Below are 22,737 nucleotides of genomic sequence, written 5' to 3'. Positions count from 1 at the left end.
AAGTGGCTCTTAGGTGTACGTGCCTGAATCCTTCCTCACAGTCCGGTACAGTGTAGCGGGGCACCCTGCCTTCCTTTGAGGTCAGAGTGCCAGCAGCCAAGAAGCTGCCACAAAGCCGACTGCTGGAGGATGATTGATACTCCCCAGCGTTTCTCCCACAGTATTTGTTAGTTTGTTTTTTTGCAAGGTACTTTCTCACCGTTTAAAGCCATTTGTCTCTCAGTAAATGGGACCCCCCCTCCTCTCTCAAAGCTCGTCCACTCCTGTCTCTTATTATTGGGGGGAAGCAGCTTGTACAGAACAATATAAGTTTCCTGCAATGTGTCAAGACTGTTCCACTGACAAGACACAACCTGCTGCCCTGAGTCGCTCAGGCTCACGGACAAAGTTACCAAACCTCCCATCATTCAGCTTTCATCTCGTAAGTCCTGCTTGCCACCCGGCCAGTCCTTCCTCTCCTGGCAGTACCTCACTCAGCTGCCTCTTACTTTCTTCCTCTGCGTCTTTGTGTCCTTTTTTTTTTTTTTTTTTAATTTTGCTCTAATGCCAATTTCCTTTACCGAGGTCACTGTGGTCTCTAGCTCATAAGTTGCCCTGAGGAGGGTATATTGAGGGACTGATCCTCTCAGTCTGGGACCATGCAGTCATATCCTGTGCAGGGCTTTAGTCTCAAACTCCTTCACTCACTGTTTTCTGTTTGAACATAGAGGACGGTACACAGCTGGTTTAGACTGGAATCCTGATGGAAGCAAAAACTTACGAATGCTTTCTTTTGTCTCAACAGAAGAGTGCTTTTGCGTCTTTTTCATCTTCCATAGCCAAATTAAAGTAAAGAAAGTTTCAGTCTCATTGCAGTCTTTTTTTTAGTCTCAAGATTCAACCCAATCGCCACAACAAGTTTTGGCCTCATACGTTTCTGCATTTCATTGATATGTAACATTTTCACATGATTATGTAGCGGGTATTTTGAAACTGTTTCAACAACAGTGTGGTGGCAAAAAAACACTAGGTTAGGGTTAGGAAAAGATCATGTTTTGGCTTAAAATACAAAAAAATTAAAAAATACTTCTCCTTGTCACCAAAACTAGTTTTGTTGTTTGTTGGTTATTACCTGCTGCCTGGTTGTTGTCTTGCCAGGTTTTACACTGTCCACCACCCCCTACACCTCTGGACGAAGAAGTCAGCTCATTAAAATGTAATCTAAACTACGTCGCTATTGGAATGTTGATATGATACTTATGAAACAAACAAATGTTGCATCTTCCTGATTTGTAGAAATATGCAATGCCAGCATTTTCTTGTAGTGACTGTGCTGCAAAATGTCCAGTTTCAGCCTTTAAATTGTGAGGATTTGCTGCTATTCTTGTCATAGTAAACTGAATACCTTCATACAGTTAGAGAGAAAACAACAAGCAAATTTTATAGAGTAAATCTTGGGCTTTAGGAAAATGTGGCAGAAAGTTAAGAATATAATTCACAGATTAATCGCTAATGAAAAAAAAACATGAGTTACACCCCTGACTTTATTTCATTTGGCAAAATAACTTACTAATGTTAATTAGTATCATTTTCCAGGAATGCTTTTTGAAAATTGTTGACAGTGATGTAATGTATATGAAAGTTGTTTTCTAAATGTACAAAAACATTGTTCTGTGTGCCTTTCTTATAAATTAAGCTGTAAGAAAGTTGTGTTAAAACCATAAATTATTATCAAATGTTAGCTGAAGCCAACCAGATGCATGGTTGACGTACTGTTGTAGTTTTCCCCTCATTGTCTGACTCGCTGTCTTTTCCCCCCGACTGCTCCACCATACTCCTGCTGTGTGAACCAGCTTTACGACCCCACTGGAACACGTTATCAGTGCCGAACTGCTCGTACTGGCCTGTATTGTCACCACATTTTCTTAAATGGCAATAACAGAAAATGAAGCAGTTTTAACACTGCAGCAGTTAGTTGAGCTTTAAGGGGAAATTATGAGGCAGCGGATAAATAATGTAATTATGCTCAACTCCATTTTTCATATACCTTCTTGGTACATGTCTTGGCAGGCGCCCCATGAGTAAAGGTTGAGTGGTGATTACTTCACTGCTCCTGTTCATGTTTCTAAGTGTATGAGTCCCTGGTGATCTTTTGCCCGGTCCTTTTCCTGCCAGTGTTTCAAACACGCGGATATATTTATTTTTCTGCCCTCCAGCGGTCATTGTGCCGGGGCATGCTCCACGTCTCTGCAGATTTTAAAACAATAAATATGCATTTTTCCTCACGGATCAGGCGGCTCTATTGCACACAATCATCTGTTCTCAAGTGAAGAAAGTATAAGCCAGCTACGGTGTGAAAACAGCAGGTTTCCTTGTTAGAGGGCCAACCTAAAAAGATGGTTTCCGGACTCTGCCGTGCTGCTAATGAGTCACTTTTTGCTCTTGAGTTTGCCGTTGAGAACCTTTTGATTACCAGACCAAGTCGCAAAAAGCTGATGTGTGGCTGAAATCCTAAACTCACACTGTCCGCTTGTAAATCTCGCTTAGACAAGATTACATGAATAGCTCGATTGTTCCTCCCCATGCTCTTTGATCAGAGGGAGAGGTGGGTGGTCTTAACTGTACTAATACTCAGCCCAGACAATAGGAGTGTGGGTGTGTGGGTGTGTGTGTGCATGTGTGCGCGTGCAAGTGTGTTGATCACCATAACTCATATGATACCCTAACGTTACCATGGTTGTGGTGACTTCCTGTCCTTTCCATCAGATCCTCCATTAGGACAAATCCAGCTGTTCTCGCCCGCTCTGTTCCAGTCTTGATTGTCCACTCGGTCTCAGACTCTGACTGAATATATCTGGAATGTGTTTCTGTGCATGCAGGCAAGTGTCTTTAATCCTGTGAACAGAAAGGTATTGTTTCCCGGTGCGTGTCAGAGTCTGTGCTGTATGGGTACTTTTTCGAACGAGAAGATATTTGAACAGTCAGAGGGATTTGTCTGTAGATGGTCTCAAGGTCATCCTTCATCTCTGGTGATCCAGCAGCCTCCTGGAGCTACAAAGCTCCATACACACGTGAACTCTTTCCCTGCTCCTGACGCCAGATTATACCAGTTCACAAAGTGAGGCAGTAGTTCGCTATGTGAAAGTGTGTGTTTGTGTAGGAGGCTGGTATGAAGTCTAAATCCCTTGGACCCCCCCTAGATCAGGTATTGTTGGGGCTCCCTCACCCCCTCAGACTCCCTGCAGGCAGGAGAGAGCCGGTTAGTTGAAAGGAGTTTCCTGGCGAGAGAGAGGCATTTGTTCTTGTGTGTCTTAAGGTTAACAAATTAAGTTTGGAAACTAAAGAACAGTAGTAGGAATCTAAAAAGAAATCAGTTTTTTCTTCAAGCTGCCAGTCTGTCTTGTAATCTTGTAATTTAAATAGGCTATGTAATATGTGTTTGAAATATTGATTATGATGACGCATAGCTCAGTTCTGTAGTGTAAATATTTATATCTGTTGGCAGATTTACTTAAAAGCCACATTGACGTCTCATGTGAGAGACTGAATCGTAGTATATTTGAAGAGAGGTTCTTTGTTGGCAGAAGATGGTGGAGGAACCTTTCTCTTCAATTTATTTTCAATACTTGTAAACTTAGATCTACAACTGGAGATGCTGGTACTTATTACAGGTTTTTTTTTCTTTAAAAAAGTGTATTGGCCTTTTATTTAATGAGAGAAGAGACCATATTTCAGCTCATACAGAGCTCCTATTTTAAATAGTTTATTGGCTAAGCTGTTCGTATTCATCAGACCCACTGGTGCTTCATTTTTTTCAGGTTTGCTCTGACCTGAGACAGACTGAAGCCTGTTGCTTTAGCTGCAGGAGGGCGAATTTTAAGTATGAACAGCAAATGAAAGGCTCGTTTTTTTGCGTATGTATTTTTTTCTTCACATTTGGGGTAGTATGTGTAAATACTCTGTGGTGAATTTTCTTCCATCTTAATAGCGCCCAGCTCTCCATCCTCATCTCTCAGCTCAAATAATGCGCCAATTGCAAATTGTACTTCCTCATTTTTGTATGCCCATCTTCACGGACACAACGAGTATAGATTCAGATTGAGAGACGCCCCTCCTTCTCTCAAACTCAAAACAAATGGTAAAATTCAGCAGTGTGGATCAAATATAAACTGAGATTCTGTTACTGTATTGCCTATTTCTCTACTAAAATGTCTTCAGAAATATATTTTAGTGTGCTATAATATGATATTGATAGTTACCAGCTGGCCGCCCTATTGTCTCCTGTGTTAAAACGGCCAAGGTCGCATTACGTCGCCCACCAGCGGGAATGTTTATCGGTACACTGAGGCGCAGTGCATTCTGGTAGTTGTAGGTTTTCTACCTATTGTGCCAAAGCGAATGCCACAGCCCGTTTCCCCTGTTTTCTCTGTTAATGTAGCACCGTTTTTAAAAGTATTCGTATCTTTCTGCTGCAATGACAGCTCAGTTTTATGAAGAGACCACTTTTCCAGCCCTGAAAACTTTTTTTCAGCTGGAGATGTGTGTGTCTACAATTTATTTACCAAGCATGATTGTAAACAGCATTTAGGAAATTGGATGCAATTAGGCAAGCATGTAAACAAGGAAATGGACATGAGTCATATACAGTATAAATGTGTCACTGGAACAACGCTGGATAAAGAGGATGTTGAATTAAAACAAGCTCCTCCAAATTATACTTTGGGTAGTTCAGCACCTTTAATGCAAAACTTGATTGTAACTTATTACTATTGAAAACTACCTGTGACATATGATGTTTACATATCGACTCTTTCCTCTATGATGAGAGATTTCAGTGTCAATGAATGGATTTAGAAAATGCAAAGTAAGTGGTTGTTTAATTCACCGATATGTGAACGCAGTTGGACCGACAGGAGTCTCATAAGGGACAGAGAGCAAACAGCAGAGCGGATTTAACGCTCACCATGGCCAGGATTTCCCGTTAATAAACTCTGCAGCCGTGGAAAAAGAGGGCCCCTGTTCTTGAGGGTGCTTTCTCAGTGCGATACAAGGTCTAAAAGCAACTGAAAGCTGATCAGATCGACTAATTGTAATGGCAGTGATGCACCGTTTCATTCCCATGGCCGCTCTGCAGAAACTGGCAGGCTGTTGTGAGGTTACATAAACATTACGTAAAAGTGCTGCTGCTCTGGTCCGTGTGAGCTCGAGATCCGCACTCGTCTCAATCAGGGTTGATTAGAATGGAGATTCAGCTTGATTGTTTTGTTTTGTGGATTTTTTTCTCTCTGTGTTGTTGATTTCCTAAGAATGCTCCTGTGTATGTCTCTACTTCCAAGTATTGTTCCCTGTTAGAGTTTTAGTTTAATGGACACAAACACCATGCCAGGCCAGAAGAGCCTCAGCTCTGTCCTCAACAAACACACAACTGTATTATTGTGAATGTGTGCATGAAGTTACCTGTTGAATGTCAGGTCTGCACCACAATCCCCTCTTTAGTCTCTTTTCTGCAGCAGCTATTTGCTTTCTGCCTGTGTTGTTTGTCCAGGATTCATTTGTCATTGCTTAACAGGTGTTTGAGTCATTCATATTTTTGTGGCTTGGCTTGTAAGAATGAACAAATCGTGAAAATATTATTCCCTCGTCAGGTTGACATGATGAAATGTTTGATCCATGTAATGACGGGTTTGCACCCTGTTTCATTATGATTGGAGGTTTTGGTTAAACCTGCTGTGCAATTGCAGCAAAACTGCTCTCCCATGTGTCCCACGACTTCACCCTGTGTAATTATATCTATGTATAGACCTGCGGGTGTGCTACATTTGGGCTACACATTACCACTACGGTATATTCAATACTGCTATTCCTAGAACTGAGAGAGTCAGACTTTACACTGGAAATACACGCTTCACCTGCAAATTGTTTCATTTCTAACCCATTTTCTAACAGGACAACATCGACCTCCACCTTCGCACTTATCATAACTGCCCGACATGATGGAATCATTCCACAAACAATGCTTCATATTCAGCGATGTGAGCCAGAAACACAAGGCGATAAATCTCTGGCTTCCTTTTCTAATTAATACCGAGGCAGAGTCATGTGTGGCATTGTTTGTCCGCTGCCCTGACAGCATTGAGTGGACCTGCACGGCCAACCATAACAGAACAGGGAGGGGTGGGGGTGGAGGGGTGTATTATAGCCCGACAGGATGGTCATAAAATCAAAATGGCTCCCACTGCCAACATCTCCGTGCCAACGAAAATACACAACTTTGAGTAGGAGGCGCAGAGGCCAGTGTAACATTAAGGCCTACATTGTGAACAGTAAATCAACAGGAGACAACAGGGATTTGGAGCAGGCAGCGATTCTGACATGTGATGATCCCTCAGAGGTCTTGATTATAGGTGTCAGGCTGTACTAAGCACATGTTACAGAACAGAATAATTCAGGTAAACAGCCATTTTGCAGCTTTTGGCTTACCACGCTCTGGGAACAGATGATGGCAGACAACAGACTCATGTTTGTGTGATGACTAGATATTGTTTGAAGAGATTTAATGGTTGTTTTAATTTCATAAAATATGTTCTGCTGTCTTTGTGGTCTTTCAGTTTGGTTTTTCCGGTTTTATCACATTTTTATCTGAGTTTATCTCTACCTTATCTACTTGTTTGACTGAATTTGTTGTTTGTTTCATTTTTTCCTGCCATTGTGTCACACATGTTTATTTTCCCACTAAGTGCAGAGTTTCCCAAAAGTCTTTATGCTCTGCCCCACCAGAGCAATGTTTATCCAGCCTCCATGTTTGACGGATCTGTAAATCTTGCGTTTGAGTGAATGAGGGAAAAAGAGGCTCTGGTCCTGAGTCACGCTCTCCTCTGAGTCCTGCAAAGCCTGTTTGTTTTTAGATCTGCTCCACAACAATACCCGAGCCTCCCCACATACACACTATCTTGCACATACTGCGCACAGAGCTCACTGAGAAAACAAGCGACAGCCATAACAAGGGCTCAAACAGGAGCTGTGCTCTGTAGGAAAACCTGTGCTCACTTCCCAGGCTCCTGGCTGACGGACCACTGTCCTATTATACACTACCGTACATGAAAGTCCCCCAAAAGTCAGGAAAACAACACTTGACATTTTTTGGCTCCATTACATAAGACTACATTGTGGATTTAAAAATCTGCTCTCGGGAAAACAAAAGATAAATGCAGCTTTGATGCTTAGAATAATAAATACTGACATCTGTCCCTGAGGTAGCGGGGAAGAAAGCTCCTTTGTTTCAACTTGTTTCTTCACCGGTCGGCCCGCGAATAAAGGAGGGTGAGAACTTTGTGTCTGATTCTGAAACACACACAGACCGTTATTATTTTTCACCTGTCTACCCTTTCTGTCTCACCCCTCTTTTTCTCCATGGGGGGCTTTAATTAAATGTGTTGCTGCAACAACCGGCACTCACTCACACCCTCCTATTAGTCTATAGAGCTCTCTCATTTTCTGTTTCTGTGATTCAGAGCAACAGCTGTTATTTTGTCCATATTACTCACAGTTTACAGTTAATACACACATTTTATATAAGTTACGGACGTCTCTGTCATGCTGGAACTGGCTGTAGTTTTCACTGACTTTAAATTCAGGTTATATTGTCAGAGATTTATTTAAATGGACAATTTACCCCAGATTAAAAAATACATATTTTTCCTTTTACCTGTAGTGCTCTTTGTCAGTTGCTGAGTGTTGGAGATATCAGCTGTAGAATGTCTGCCTTTCTCTCCAGTATAATGAAAATCTGGGTACTTGGCTTGTTGTGCTCAAAGTGCCAAAACATGCACTTCAAAAAACTCAACAGCAATGTCTTTTTCCAGAAAACATGAAACAGATACTCAAAATTATCAACAGACCTTGTTGTGTGGCAGTTTCATATAGGGCCTGTTCCTTCTGCAGAACTACACTAACCATATCACTGTGCAGGAGGAAGCGTGCATCTACTGCTAGCTCACCTAGCACCACTGAACTAGCTAACATTACAGCTCAGCCGAGGAAGACGCCATTAATGTTTACATCCTATAATGTCACAAGCACAAGACTCTCATCTGTGAGTAGATGCATGCTTCCTTCCTCCTGCTCCTATTTTTGGTGGCTGTAATTCAGTAGAAAGAAAATAGTTCCTACATGAAACTAAGCACCACAAGGTCTGCAGATTATCCAATGTATGATTTCTGGAAAGAGACATTGCTGTTTAGGTTTTTCAAATGTCACTGCAAGCCAAGTGCCACCTAGTTCCATTATGTTGGTGAGACATCTCTACGGCCACTGTCTCAGCAACACTCAGCAACTCACAATAAGAAAATCTACAGTAATAAATAGCACATTTTCTTTGTGCAGTGGGAAATGTTGGGAGGTCAAGATGATGTCAAGACCCTGCGGACTAAACCTGTGCTTCTCTTGTGTCCAGATCCTGGATGAAATTGCTGAGCACGGGATCAGAATTTATCAGCTACCTGACGCTGACTCTGACGAGGACGAGGAGTTCAAGGAACAGACCAGAGTCCTGAAGGTGAGAGTGAGACACACAGCTGACGTCAACCAATACAGAACCACGTCAGACACTTCCCTCAACTGGTTTAGTGATTAATTCCATTCTCTTCCTATTCATCCTCGCTTTCCTTTAACTCATCCCCTCCTCTCCGATACATTTATTTTCCATATCCCTAACTTTGTGTCTCTCTAGGGATCGTCTAACCGTTATCTTCCTTTCTCAGGCGAGCATCCCCTTTGCTGTGATTGGCTCCAACCAACTGATTGAGGTGAAGGGGAAGAAGATCCGTGGTCGACTCTACCCCTGGGGAGTTGTTGAAGTGGAGAACCCTGAGCACAATGACTTCCTCAAACTACGCACCATGCTTGTGTGAGTCTCCCTGGCAATAAAACTGCCTCAGTAACAGGATTTTCAGAAGGGAAGTCTTGACAGAGTGTCTTCCTCATTAAGCTGGTTGTAAAAGAAGAGAGTTTACAGCGAAGCTCTACTGCCTCCCAGTGTGTGAAGTAAGGACTGCATGTGTGTTTGTTGCAGGACTCACATGCAAGACCTCCAGGAGGTAACTCAGGATCTGCATTATGAGAACTTCCGCTCAGAGAGGCTGAAGAGAGCGGGCAGGTGAGACATCGAGTTATATCCCTTAAACAACAGATCAGCAGTTCTATTTCAAGCAATAATAGCATTATTCATGTAGCACATTTAAAAACAGAGTTTACAAAGTGCTTTGACAAACAAGGCAAAGCAGAAGCAAGAGGAGCCAAATGATAAAGCTGAACTAAGGCCAGACAAAATTTAATTAGTTCATTAATTAAAGAAAAGAGAAACAATTACAAAACAAAAATAACGACAATCCATTCCAATAACAGAAATGATGGTACTAATAATAGAATTAAACATGATTGAGACAGAACAAAAGCATAAATTAAAATAAAAACTAAAATAGATTAATTGAAATAGACAAATTTAAATAGATTTTTAAACCAGTGTGTTCTGTTTCCCTGCAGAGCTGTGGACGAGGATGTGGTGGATAAGGACCAGATCCTGCTACAGAAAGAGGCTGAGGTAAGGAGACACACACACACACACACACACACACACACACACACACACACACACACACACACACACACACATTATCATCTCACCTTGTGTGTCTTGGTTTGTCAAAATATGTCTTGCTTGCTCAGTGTATGTTAAAGAAATTTGGTTGCTGCAATCATTTCTCATCTTACTGGTTGTGAAATGTTGCCTTCCTAATTCAACTCTTCTATAAGGGTAAAATCTATAGTTCCTCCATTGTTGTGTGCAAAAAAATATTTTTTAACAAATTTCCAGTGTTTATATTACATAATACATATACAATACATAAAGTAGCTTAAACATGCCAAAACCACCTGTAAGAGGTTTTAAATCCCTGTATCGGTCTTTCAGTGTAAATGTGGGATTGTGAGTGATGTATTAATATGGACTCATTTTTAATTTTTTATTTCAAATCAGTTTAGAGTTTTATTTAAAGCAGAGATAAAAGCAGGTAAATGCAGAAACCAACTTCCTCATACACATTCCCTACTTTTTAAAGACAGAGTTATCCTTTCAAACACACAAGGATCTGATCACTCAAACAGTAACCTTAGTGCTGCATGCGGTGACATGTAAATTCAGACTCACCCAAACTGTGAAGGAAAAACTGCTTTGTCATCTCTGTCGTACATAATGTATTTACTGTCAGTTTTTTCAGTGTGACTAAATATTATTTATTTTCACCCCATTATCTTCAATACATATTGTTTAAATTTTGGGCGATGGAGCCTGCACATCACCAGGCAATATTGGCCTTTGGTTTGTGTTACTGCTGCAGCGTACCATAGTGAGCGGGCGGGGTCCAATCAGAGCTGTTTTTTGTTTGTAAACAATGTGCCCAGGCAGGATATGCCATCACTTCCTGCCTGGATGTCCTGGCCCAGTTTTATGGTGGGAATGACCTCAGTTACGCGAGGAGCCCAAAACACAAAGCTGCAGAGACATGGGCTTCATTTGTTTACAGGTTGTCAGGGTTTTGGGTGGGAGGAAGGATTACGTTAACTGATGCTGTACTCTGCTGTACTTGCAGATATGCTATGCATGAAAAGGTTACGCTTTTTTTTTCTTCAGATCCCTAGTTTCCTAATAATTTCTAGGAAGAATTTCCTAGAATTGTTTTTTCCAAGAATTTATTTTCTTAAAAAGGTCTCTGGACAGGACCACAATAATAAAAATACATCTAATTATAAGCGCCTTTAAAGTCAACTAAAGTGACTTTACAATCTAAGATAAGACTGTCAGTACATAGCAAAGATAACAGTGAAATAACAAAGAACAACAACAACAGAAAAGAAATCTATTGACAGATAAGTAGGGACATTTATATTAAACATTATGAAGGAAAGGACAAGCTAATTTCCAAAGGTATATTTTAGATTGCAATTTAAAATGCAATGTTATTTCTGTGCTTATTACAGGGAAAATGGAGACACTTGCAATTAATAAACTTCATTATCTGATTTCAATTAGTGTCTTTGCATAGCAGCTCAGCTGCCAAAATTGTCTTTATGTGTTGACAATTACAGGCAAACATACAAGAATAAAGTTTCCAATGAAAAAGTTAACATTCATGTAGGTTTTAATACAATGAACAACCGCTTAATGTCCTGGCATTTTCCTAAAATCTCAGTTAACTTCATATTTTCCTCATAATTTGTGCCAAGTAAGAGTTTTTTTCAGCCGATATTCTAGAAAACTATAAAGAAATTTAAGGCGCCTTAAAATAAAGTATTATCTTTGATTAATTCCCAATTCACATTATTTTACTATTCATATTAAACTTCAATAACAACATTTGATATGAATAAATATGTAAAATGTCCAGTAATAATCAATCTAAGTTATTGGTTTTCGAGGTAAGTCAACAGAGATATACCCTCACATTTCATGTTTTTCAGTCTGTCTTTAACTTTGATGATGGCTGTCAGTTTTTGACTCTTATATGCATATAGACACATAAAGATAGACACAGACAGATGGATACAGATTAAATTCATGATACTCTGTATGCTGTAGCTTTGATAACAAAACATCTGTTATGATGAAATACTTTCAGTTCAATTCTCAGTCACAAGATGGCGATAGACATTAGCGAAAGCTACAGGTGTGTCTCTTTTTGTTTCTTGCACAATGTTACCCATGATGGGTTAAAATGTAAGCTTCAAACTATACATTTTGATTTTTATCTAAACAGATCAATCAGCTCTCAATGTGCAGATTGTTATCTTCTCAATTACATTTGTGTAAATTTCAGCCATTATTAATTTATTGATTGACATTGATTTTTCTTTTTTGCTTCATTAATTTTTAAACACATTATTCATTTGCTGGTACAGTTGCTGTGCTAATGTAAATATAGATTTTATTATTATGCATTAAAACATGTTGATGTGGCCTTCATTTGAAGGACCATTTGCAGATTCTGTTTAGTTTATTTACATTAATGTAACAGGTTGTCTTGTCTTAAGTTATACCACTTTAAAACTACTTGTGAAAGACCGTTTTTCATTGTGGTCATGTCTTTAGGTGCTAAGTGTTTCCTGCCTCGTTGTTTTTGGACCAATTGGTCATTATGTGTTCTCTTCTGAAGTTTCACATTTCTTTCTAAGTTTGTTCAGTTATTGTGGTTTGCCTCAAGACGTGGTTGTATGACATCTTATATAACTGTCAAGCGAGCTGAACCCTAAAGAACACAATCATCTGATTGGTTAAGCCATGACATGCAAATTCATATTCACACTTACTGTTGATGTAAAGTATTTTAGCTTCAGGGAAGACGTCAAGATCAAACTAGGAAATCTGTCAGTTCTTCAGATTGTCTAACAGCAATTAGTTGTTTCCTGATTGGCTGTTTTTCTCTCTATACATTGTACTTATTTTCTGTTAAACATAAATTTAAAATGTTCCTTTATGGATTGTGAAAGTCTGCTATTTACTATGCTGAATAAAGCATTTCAAAACCCCATTAGAGTATGTTAAAAAAGCACCCTCACAAAGCTGTAAACAAGGCTGTTTTTGTTGTTGACATTTTGGAGAAGTTGTTTTCACAGGGCAGTAATATTGCATAGGAGGTCATAAGAGCAGAGTTACTGTTACAAAAAGACAGACACTTTTGCTGTTTTAAGCTTTCGGTTTTACTTTAGGTCTTTACACATTAGGTTCTAAAAGATCATGTCATGCTGGTTATACAGTCAAACCAAAGTTTAATCAGCAGATATTCTTCCTTTTTTTATGTAACTCTAGTCTTAAATACTCAAATTCTCAGTGGATCAGCTTGTTACTAAGGACAGCTTCTGTTTTTAATGCCAGAAACATGAAACATTTCACTTCCCAACAGATGATTTTTCCCTGGAAAGATCTTTTCACTTCTGGATGTTTACTGCATTGTGACTGAATTGTGTTGCTTGAAATTGTATTCCAAGTAAATTTCTAATCACTCACTGATTTTAGCAAACACAAGAAATATGGTGGATGGCCTCCTCTTGGCTGGGAGAGTCACTGCCCCAAGTGAAGGAGCTCAAGTGCCTCAGGGTCCTGTCAGAAGCGAGACTAAAATGATGAGATGGCAGGCAGTTTGGTGCAGCAGTTTGATGCAGACGTTGTGGACTGTTGTAATGAGGGAGGAGATGATATGAAGGCAAAGCTCTCGGTTTACCGATGCATCTACGTTCTGACCCTCACCTATGGTCATGAGCTTTGGGTTGTAACTGAGAGAATGACATAATGGATGAAAGCGGCCGAAATGCGCTTCCGCCAAAGAGTGTCTGAGCTCAGCCTTAGAGATATGGTGAAGAGATCAACATCCAGAGGGAGCTCAGAGTAGAGATGCTGCCTCCTTAGTGTTGAAAGGGGCCAGTTGTGGTGGTTCAGGCATCTGATCAGGATACTTCTTGGGCGCGTCCCATTAGAGGTTTTCTGAGCATGTCCAACTGGTAGGACCCAGAACACACCTTAGGGGATTTTATATCTCATCCGGCCTGGGAATGCTTTAGGGTCCCCCAGGAGGAGCCGGAAAGCATTGCTGGGTAGAGGGACCTCTGGAGCATCTTGCTCAGCCTGTTGCCCCCATGACCCAGCCCTGGAGAAGCAGATGAAAATGGATGGATGGACTATGTTGAGAAATAAAGAAGGGAAACCTTTAGACTGTAATTTTTTGAAATGTTTTTTGAGATTAGGCAAGTGAAGAGCAAAACTGAAACTTATTTATGCAAAAAATGGTTAAAACTATTTTTTCTCTTCTCTCCTGTAGCTGAGGCGCATGCAGCAGATGATCGCTCAGATGCAGGCACAGATGAAGATGAAATCAGACGAGTGAAAGAGACGGAGCAGAAGGGAAACATGGTGATCCCAACCGCCCCAACACACACACACACACACACACACACACAGACACACATACATATATATATATACACACACCTGGTCGTGCTCTGAATCCATCCCTGCCTGCTGACATCCTGCAGAACCACCAGGAGTCCAGGTATCCAGGATCACACCATCTTAAACTGCACACCACCTCTTCTTCTTCTTCCCTCCAAACATCCATCCATCAGCTGTTCAGGATCTTCCTACACATCTTGTCAAGTATCCACTTAAAATCCACAATTTGTCCTGTTTTGTGAGTGAAAGTTAGCCAGGCAGAATCTGGAAAACGTGAAAATCAAAAAGTTTTAATAATGCTTGATTATCAGAGACATATCTGTTCTTTAGCCTTTGATCTTAGTCATGACTCCACAGAGCTGCCAGTGACAATGGTACTTAGAGGTTTTGCCATCATGTTTACAAAAATATATGTATGAATTATACATTCTGCTCCAGGTTGCAGATGGCACTATTCTCCATTTATTTTCTTAACATTTATTTTAACTTAAAAGTAAAAGACTATTTTTTCTGTTAACTCATGAGTGATTCAGTTGCTCATCATGTTTACCTCTAGATAGACCTTCAGTGCCTTCGGTTTGATAATGCAATAACAATAAATATTAGTACACTGAAAGGTAAGTTTGGTTTTGAATGAGGTAAACTGTCCATGTCGAGAATGAGGACACTCTCGTGTCTGGTTTTCCAGTCACAATATTTGCCCTTAATTGTGTTAAAAATCTTATTTTGTAGTCAACACTAAGAAAATAATTCTAGGTGTTTATTTGACTTTTAGGCTGTAAACATACTATATGCAAGTAGTCAAACTAATAACACTGTTATAAAAAGAGACAACCCAACTTTAGGATCATGTTATAGTTGAATAAAAGTGCCATGTTGCTGATATTTGTGCGCTTATCATGAAGAACTGCAGGATCTTTAATGTCAGTGTCAAACTACAACTACAGACTGAAATCTAATCACACTTTTCAGTAACAAAATATGTGTCCATATTTGCGTCAGCGATTTAATTTAATGCGTAAAAATGATCTGTTTGTACACTACATGTGCATACTTTCATCACACTGTATTTTAGGCTGTCTCATTTAAAAATCAAATACTTTAATATTGAACTGTTATATGTATAAACACCCTCCAGCCTTCTATTCAGCAGTGCCATCTAACTGTGCTGCCACTGATGTGCCACTGGCATTATTTTGTTTTTCTGTCTTTAGCTCTTGTATGCAAATTTGTCTGTTGAGCTCATTAAGACAAACATAATTATTATTTCTTAAACCACATGCCAGTCAAGAGTTGTTTTCAGGCGTAAACGTTTTTTTGTATTTCTATCTGGAATAAAATTTGTTTAGAGAAAAGAACGTTGATACCTGTGAATCCTGGGCTTACTTTTGAATGACTAACATGTTTAGTTATTAGTTAACAGTGGAGATTCAGTCAGAAATAAAATAAATAAATATATGTCTCCTCTGAACTTTATGAAATAATCTTTGCTAATGTGTGCCTTCTTAACCCACTCACAAGAAAAAAAAGTTGCTATCTTATATTTCTGTGAACCACAGGTGTGTTACATTTTCACGTTATATTGTGGATGTCATGAAACTTCACATTTCAATAACAGCATGGTTAACATGTGCATAGGTTTAGGCACAAAAAATACTTAGTTGTGATTAGGAAAAGATCATGTTTTGGCTTAAAATACCTGGATTTTGGGGCAAAATCCCTTATGGAAACACATTGATGGCTCAGTAAGAAAACGGTTTTGTTGTTTGTTGGTCTCAAGCAGTGTTCTGCAGCCAAGGTAATGTGCCAGTCACTTTCCCACTCTTTACGATGACAGTCAGTTCATATATTAAGTTACTTAAGAAACGATGAAATGTGCGAATATAAAGTATTCGTGGTTTGTAGAAATGTACAAGGCCAACATTTTCTTTAGGTGACTGGGCTGGCCATGTTGTCTTGAATACATTTGTTTTCATTTTTTTTTAAATTGACAGATGAAGACAGAAAAGATGGTGGAGTAAGTATCAGATATCAGAAAACATTTTTAGTGCTGATGCTGAGACATTAATTGAGATTGTTCAAGTTTTACTGTACAAGCTTCAAATTGATCCCATACTTTTCTTAGTAACAAAAAAGAGATATGAAGAAGTGTGAAGAGATATTCAAGATGTTTTGTTTATGTTCAGTTTTATCAAGGAGTTGTATCACCAGTAGGCCACAATAAAAACCCTGAAATATGCCATGGTGTGGCAAACATCTTCTTCAGGGTGATGTGAGGAAAATATAAATGATGCAAACATTTGGCAGAGGGAACCTTGAAGCTAGAGAAAGGTAAGTCACTGTTTGTGTCCCACTTTATTGTTGTGTCCTATGATTTGTATGAATGTTTACCTATATTTTGTTTGCAAAATATTTGTGTGGATATATTGTCTAAAATTTAACTCTGAAACAAGAAAAAAAAATGCGACCTTTTGGACTGCCATTTCTTACTATTGCTGTCTTCAATGAAGTGATTGGATGTTGGTGAGGTTGGTTTGGAGTCTAACCCCTCGTGGCATCCTTTAGGAGCTGTGCTTGCAGGAGGCTCTGCAGAGTGACTGGCTGAGTGTGTGTGGAGGAGGAGGGGCTTTCATCTGTCAGCTCAGCCCGCCCTCCTGCTGTCTGTCCGGGCTGTGGAAGCGACGCGAGGGGCCGCTTTCTGTGAGCCGTCGCTTCGGTAAAAATCGAGGGAGGAGAGCGGCCAACATGACGAGCAACATCAGGTACAAGAGCCGGATCCCGGTGAAAACAGGTGAGCTCGGTTCCTGAATTTGTATCTCCAGCCATGTGTTTATCGAGAATGAATGATTGTCTCATGTTTGTGTCTCCCTGGGCGTCGCTCCGCATCCCTGCACCTGCGTTTCCTCCTCATCCATCCTGTAATGGTCAATAGAGGATAGCACGGAGGTAAGAAACGTCGTTTTTATGTTTTTATTTTGTTTTTTTTAAAGTGATGTTTAGAATGCATTGTCAATGTAGTGCATTTTCAGAATATAGCCTCGCACTGCACGGTCGCAGTTGCATCAGCAGAATCAGCAATATTTACGTTTCAGATCGTGCATTTTTGCTTTTTTCCCCCCGATGTGCGCGTTTCTTGTTTAAAAAAACGGAGATGCTCTGAGGGCAACCATGCCATCACAGGCAGAGCTGTGATCAGCAGGCTGACAGGCGGTGGGGGGGTTAGGTTTCATTTTTAGACGCATATGTGGAGCAGGCGGCGTCACAAGAGGCGCGCGGCCAACATGGTACCCAAAAGGCAGCATCCTTCCTCTTCATCCTGTCCTCACAATTATGAGCGATTATCCTTCATTAGGTCCACCGATGGACTGACCTAATTGTCAACGTCACATCAGCACGACTTGTAGTTACAGTCGCTGCTGTTTTCTGGTTGTGGTGAAGCCTTCCTGACCATTGTTCAGGTCAGAAACACAGCTGCCACATGAGCCTGCAGGGGAGGTCGCAGCTCTGATGACCCTGGGCCTTCCTCCTCTTCCCTCCCCCTCTTCCTCTTGGCATAGTGTCTGATGACAGTATCTGCACGTGCTGTGTGCTGGGATGATTCAGCAAACCTGAATTATTTAGATTTAAAAGTAGTGTCAATCATCAACATGATTCATGTGAGGCATCAAAAGTAAAAAGAATGTACGATGAAAAAGATTAGAATAATTTACAGTCAAATGAACAACATTGATGCTGAAAGTGCATCAATAGGCATCTAAAATACTACAACACATTAGGGGTTGACCAATATTGTGTTTTTAGGGCCGATACCGATTATTAGTAGCTAACAACTAATATTTGGAAATGATATTTACAATAAAAATGAAAATCATTTGTCAATATTTAGAATTTGGAATATAACAAAATCCAACACAACACTTTAGCAGATGTTAATCAAAACTGAAATTTTCAACATCATATACAGCAAGGTTCCAAGCAACTTTTTTTTATAAAGTCAAGTGAAAATTTAAATAAAAATGAATAAATAAAAATAGCCTCCTGAGGTTTTACAAAGTAAAAGTTCCTCCCATGCTGACACTTTCTTTTCACTTTTAATTAATTGATTTTATTGGTGATCTTGATAATCAGCAAACTGTCAAATATCAGCCCCAACAATCGGCCAAGCTGATAATCTGTTGACCTCTACAACACATGAACATTTACTTTATATTAACACATTATTAATTATTAAGTTGGAATTAATAATATATTTGCAGAAATTGTATTTAATATAATATAATATATTATTTGGGTAAAACATATAAGTTGCTCACCACAAAAGCATCTGCTGAATGACTAAAATGTAGCGTGATGTTTTGGGGAAATGCTTTGAGAAGTTACATAGTACAGAGGTGAGAAGAATTTGTAAATGAAACCCTTTTTAACAGTTTGGTCTGTAAGTCTTGCGCTTTTATCTCTTTACCATTTTCCTTGCAACAGAGATGGTTCTCAGCTTCATATTTGTCCTGTATTTAGTCTTTAGTCTCCTTGTTGCCCTTTGTCCCCCTCCAGCACCCTCGCTGCCAGCTGATATAAGCTGGTCTGGTTGCAGAGAGATTTGCCTTTTCCCAAAAATTCACAGCTGGATCAAATCCGTTGGTGGAAATGATTGTGATCACATGGGATCACCACTGCAGCACACACCCAACCTCTCTCTCTCACACACACACACACACACACACACACACACACACACACACACTTCTGATTGGATTAGTATGATTGTTGCAGAGTGATGTTGTTGCAGATGTAGTATTCACAGTTGGTGCAAAAACAGTGAAAATAACCAAAAATTACAATCAAACTGTCATGAATATTCATCCCCTGCTGAACGTGCAGTGATTCACTCGGTTTTGGTGTTTAGATTACTACAGTTTACACCTTCTGAGTTTTGCTTCTTGGCTTTCAGCTGCTCTTCACTCCCACATACTCTACTGCACCTGACCCTGTTGGGCACTTTGAGAAAAATATCTCATATTCTGCATCATCCAGGTTGCGGAGGAGGATTAAAGAATCTAATAATGCTCAGTGTGACTGACTGAGATCATAACTGCTGAAAGATAACTGATAATCAATCCTGAATCAATATTATCAGAACAATCCCCCCTTCTCCTCCTTCTCTTCTCACTCCCTCACAATGGCCTGGACTCTTCTGTCATTTCCTTTGCTGTGATATTGCGTTGCCAGGCAACAGTCTTTTTTTTTATCCATTTTTTCATCACTTCTCTGCTACGAAGTGAGCGGACGACACCATCTGACCTAACCACAATCCCGTGCTGCGATTACTGTGCGTGTGGGTGGATATTCACTGAATATTTTTTCATCACAGATCAGAAACAGAAATTACAATCACAGTTTTATTATCAACAGTTAGCGCAGACGTGTCACCTTGATGTAGTGAAGCACACACAGATCAAATTAAGTATGAACCTCATCCAGGAGAATATGGTCACAACTGCAAAAACATCCTGGCCAAAATAATGTTTTGATGTCCTTTTCAGATATTTCTGAAGGTGCTGCTACAATCATCTAAAAACATTAGATGGCAAAATGTCAGATTTTAATGATCAAGGATTAAGGATCATACAGAAAGAAAAATCAATCACAGAAGTGCCACAAATTAAAGTTTCTCCCTGAATGGAGCCTCAGCAAACCAGCCAGAAATACACTTAGTAGAAACTTAATAATATATATATTTTTGCTTTATTTACAATAGTGAGTAGTAACCTTTACTGCATAAGAATTGCTGTAGCTACAAGTGACAATTACATAATGGTATGTTTAGCCACCATAAGGTCCTGGTTGCATAAGATAAAGCAACCTCTGAGTGTATTAAATTGAGAGCAAGTCTGTTTTTAACTTTGCTCTTTTTGTCTTTATAATGAAGTTCTTTCCAATCTGCATCAAGCATCTAAGAAAATAGTGTGGCATGTTATACAGATTGCAAAAAAAGAAGAGATTTTGGCCTATAATACATTATATATATATACCTACTATATACAACATGCACTTGAAATCAAAACCCTGGATAGCCATTGAAAAATCAAAATTGGTGACGTAACTGCAACATTTAAGGGTTGCACTCTCTGTTAAAGCCTCATTTATAAAGGGTTTATAAGATATTAACAGTGGCATTATTAATTGTTAATGAGTCATGATGCTTCATAGATCAGTTTTATCAACATTTGCGTTACAGGGTTGTGGTAAATTTCTAGCAGATACTTATCCTCACACAGTGGGATACTTTCCTTGTCTTTGTAGCTCAGTCGTTCATCACCAACTGATATCTGACCTTCTGGAAAACGTAACTCTGAAAATCATTTTAATACCAACATATTATTTTAATTATTTAATTTATTTTCAGCACTTTGTCCACAAGTTTTGCAGCTTCCTCTTGGATGCATGCTGCTATTACCTGATTGCTACCTTTTTAGTTCTGACCACACCTGCGCTCTGTTATTGGCTGGAGGCCACACGCCCACAAACTTCCTGAACACAGCGAAATAAGAAGAAGAAAAAAGAAAATACAGGCAGAAGAAGCGCCTCTGTGGAAAAACACTCAGCCACACTAGTAGGTCATAGTGATGATTGAGAGGGATTAGTTCTGTATGAGTCTTTACATGATTTTAGAAAACATCCTGCATAGTATACCTTGAACATTTATAACTGCAGGCATGATGGCTTATTAGAAAGTGAAACACCCTTTATCAATGACATGACTATCAATGACAGAGAAATTACCAAAAATAAGCTTGCCAATTATAACTTAAACACTCCTTGGAAGGCATGTATTATTAGAAAGTGACCATTTAAAGGTGATTGTTAGGAAATATGCCAACGTTATCACACCTTGTCGTCACCGCTGACTGAGATGTAACGATTGTTGCATTAATTCGATGACTTCTACCTCCAGCAGTGAACAGATGTTGAGTCAAATGCATTTGCGTCCGTGCACATGTCACTTCACTTCAGATACACTCAACTCTCCTCTCCAGCTTCCCCTCACTCTCCCCCACTCTGTCTGTAAACACACTCTCTCTCGCTGCCACAGATGGGACCCTCACCCTCTCCCAGTGTGGACCAGCTGCAGAGCAGTAATGGGCGTATCTCGGGGGGTTGGGTGGGGTATTGAAATAGGATTTGAACCCCCTGTGGCTCCTGCTTTTCAGCAGAAAAGTTGTAAGAGAAGAAGGAGCGAGTAGTTGAGCCAAGAAATCGTGAACTCCTGCTTTGATAACTATTTAATGAAATCACCTCTAGTTTTTTTCTTTTGTTTTTTCCTTTAAGTAGTTTTAAGTAAATTAATCTTACTCCACCCTTTCAACACATTTCTGTATTGGCCTCATTGAAGTTTTTGCTGCGTTACATTTACCTCTGAAGTTGGAGGTCAGCGTTGGAAGTTGATTGTGTTCCAGAACAACAAGTCAGAAAAGCAAGATGTTTTTAGCAGTACCAGTTCAAGCCAAGTTAGCCATTGCTGGCAATACCAATTGGTATCATTGTGTATTTTGCGAATACAAACCCCATAGCAACATGTCCACAGATATAAGTTGGACAATACTGTGTGTACAACTGTTCTAATGAAACATAAACAAGACAGAAGTGCTAAGAAACAATATGTTACTACAGCTTTTACTACTGTTGATTCACAGAAGAGTCATTTTGGATGTTAATGTCGAGTGTGGTGACGTTCCCGAGACTCTACGAGTCGGAAATCTGACTTCAGAGGGCATCCCGGTTGAAATTTCCGACTGGAAACTAGGAAATTCCAACTTCCCAGTGCAAATAGACGGCACAATATATGATGTTTACAGTGTGAAATATTCAGACTCAACACATGAAGTCTCTTTATCGTATTCTCGATGTCTTTTGCATCATTTTAGGCATATTTTCCCCAAAATTCAGCCTGACATTTTTGGGATCTTCCCTACAATTTAAACTGAAGTTCTGGGGGTTTGAAAATATTTGAAGTGACTGGCCCACTGGCAGGTTTCTGCACGTCCAAGATACTCTTTTTTTTTTTACTTCTTTTTTGACAACACACATGAGATTCAGTAAAGAAAGTGTGAATACACTAAATCATGAGTGCAGTCACGTCGTATAAAGCAGTTATGTCGCAGTTTGTGTGAGATTCTGCCTCTGCAAGTTCTCTGCGAGTTTTTTTCCCGCTGTGACAGTCGTTGGTCTTGTTCTTGTTCAGGTGTTTGAAGAGTTTCTGTCCTGCAGTGTGTTCACATGTACATACTTCCATTTTGTCACACTGCAAACATGCATGTAACGATCCAGTAGAGCGTGTCATGCGGCGCTTTGTGTTTTGTCTCGTACCTGAAGCAGTTCACCTCCTTCTCTTCACTAGGCTTTATAAACGTCACACTGCAGTGCTCGTCATGTCTCGGCTCTGCATTTCAAGGAGCTTTTAGAAAGTAACTGGAGGCTGACCCACATAGAGAGATTCTCTGAAAAAATCTTTTCAAGTATTTTTGTTGGCCTTGATGTGTTTGGGATTAAGTTCTTTGGAAATAAGGATCAGCAGTCTGAGCAGTAATCCAATGAAAGAAATAAAGAGAATTAAGATTATTTCATAATCGTTCTCTGGAAACTGCAAAAATAATCTGAATTGTATTTTGAACAATCACATACAAAGTTCATTTTTTAGTTAAAAACACTGAAATGTTGCATTTAGTTCCTATTAAAGCATAATGTTGGTGTTAGTCTTTAATTTT

The 22,737-nt window shown here is 39.6% G+C and overlaps 1 protein-coding gene across 2 annotated transcripts in view; it reads left to right on the top strand.

Annotated features, from left to right (window-relative positions):
• LOC121943910 (septin-2) overlaps positions 1-15,333 on the top strand; it is a 32,999-nt gene extending 17,666 nt beyond the window's left edge. The window contains exons 8-13 of one of the 2 annotated variants that reach the window (XM_042487511.2): positions 8,432-8,533; positions 8,739-8,884; positions 9,050-9,133; positions 9,520-9,577; positions 13,845-13,936; positions 14,059-15,333. In XM_042487511.2, coding sequence (XP_042343445.1) covers positions 8,432-8,533; positions 8,739-8,884; positions 9,050-9,133; positions 9,520-9,577; positions 13,845-13,910 — 456 coding nt within the window. In that variant the 3' untranslated portion in view covers positions 13,911-13,936; positions 14,059-15,333. Of the gene's footprint in view, positions 1-8,431; positions 8,534-8,738; positions 8,885-9,049; positions 9,134-9,519; positions 9,578-13,844 lie in introns of both variants that reach the window. The other variant, XM_042487510.2, reaches the window with a different exon arrangement.
• Positions 15,334-22,737: the final 7,404 nt, after the last annotated feature.

Source organism: Plectropomus leopardus, chromosome 4 (genome assembly GCF_026936395.1).
Source record: "Plectropomus leopardus strain MGB_pleo_1.0 chromosome 4, ASM2693639v1, whole genome shotgun sequence".
Taxonomy (NCBI): domain Eukaryota; kingdom Metazoa; phylum Chordata; class Actinopteri; order Perciformes; family Serranidae; genus Plectropomus; species Plectropomus leopardus.
This window is presented reverse-complemented; position numbering and strand designations above follow the sequence as displayed.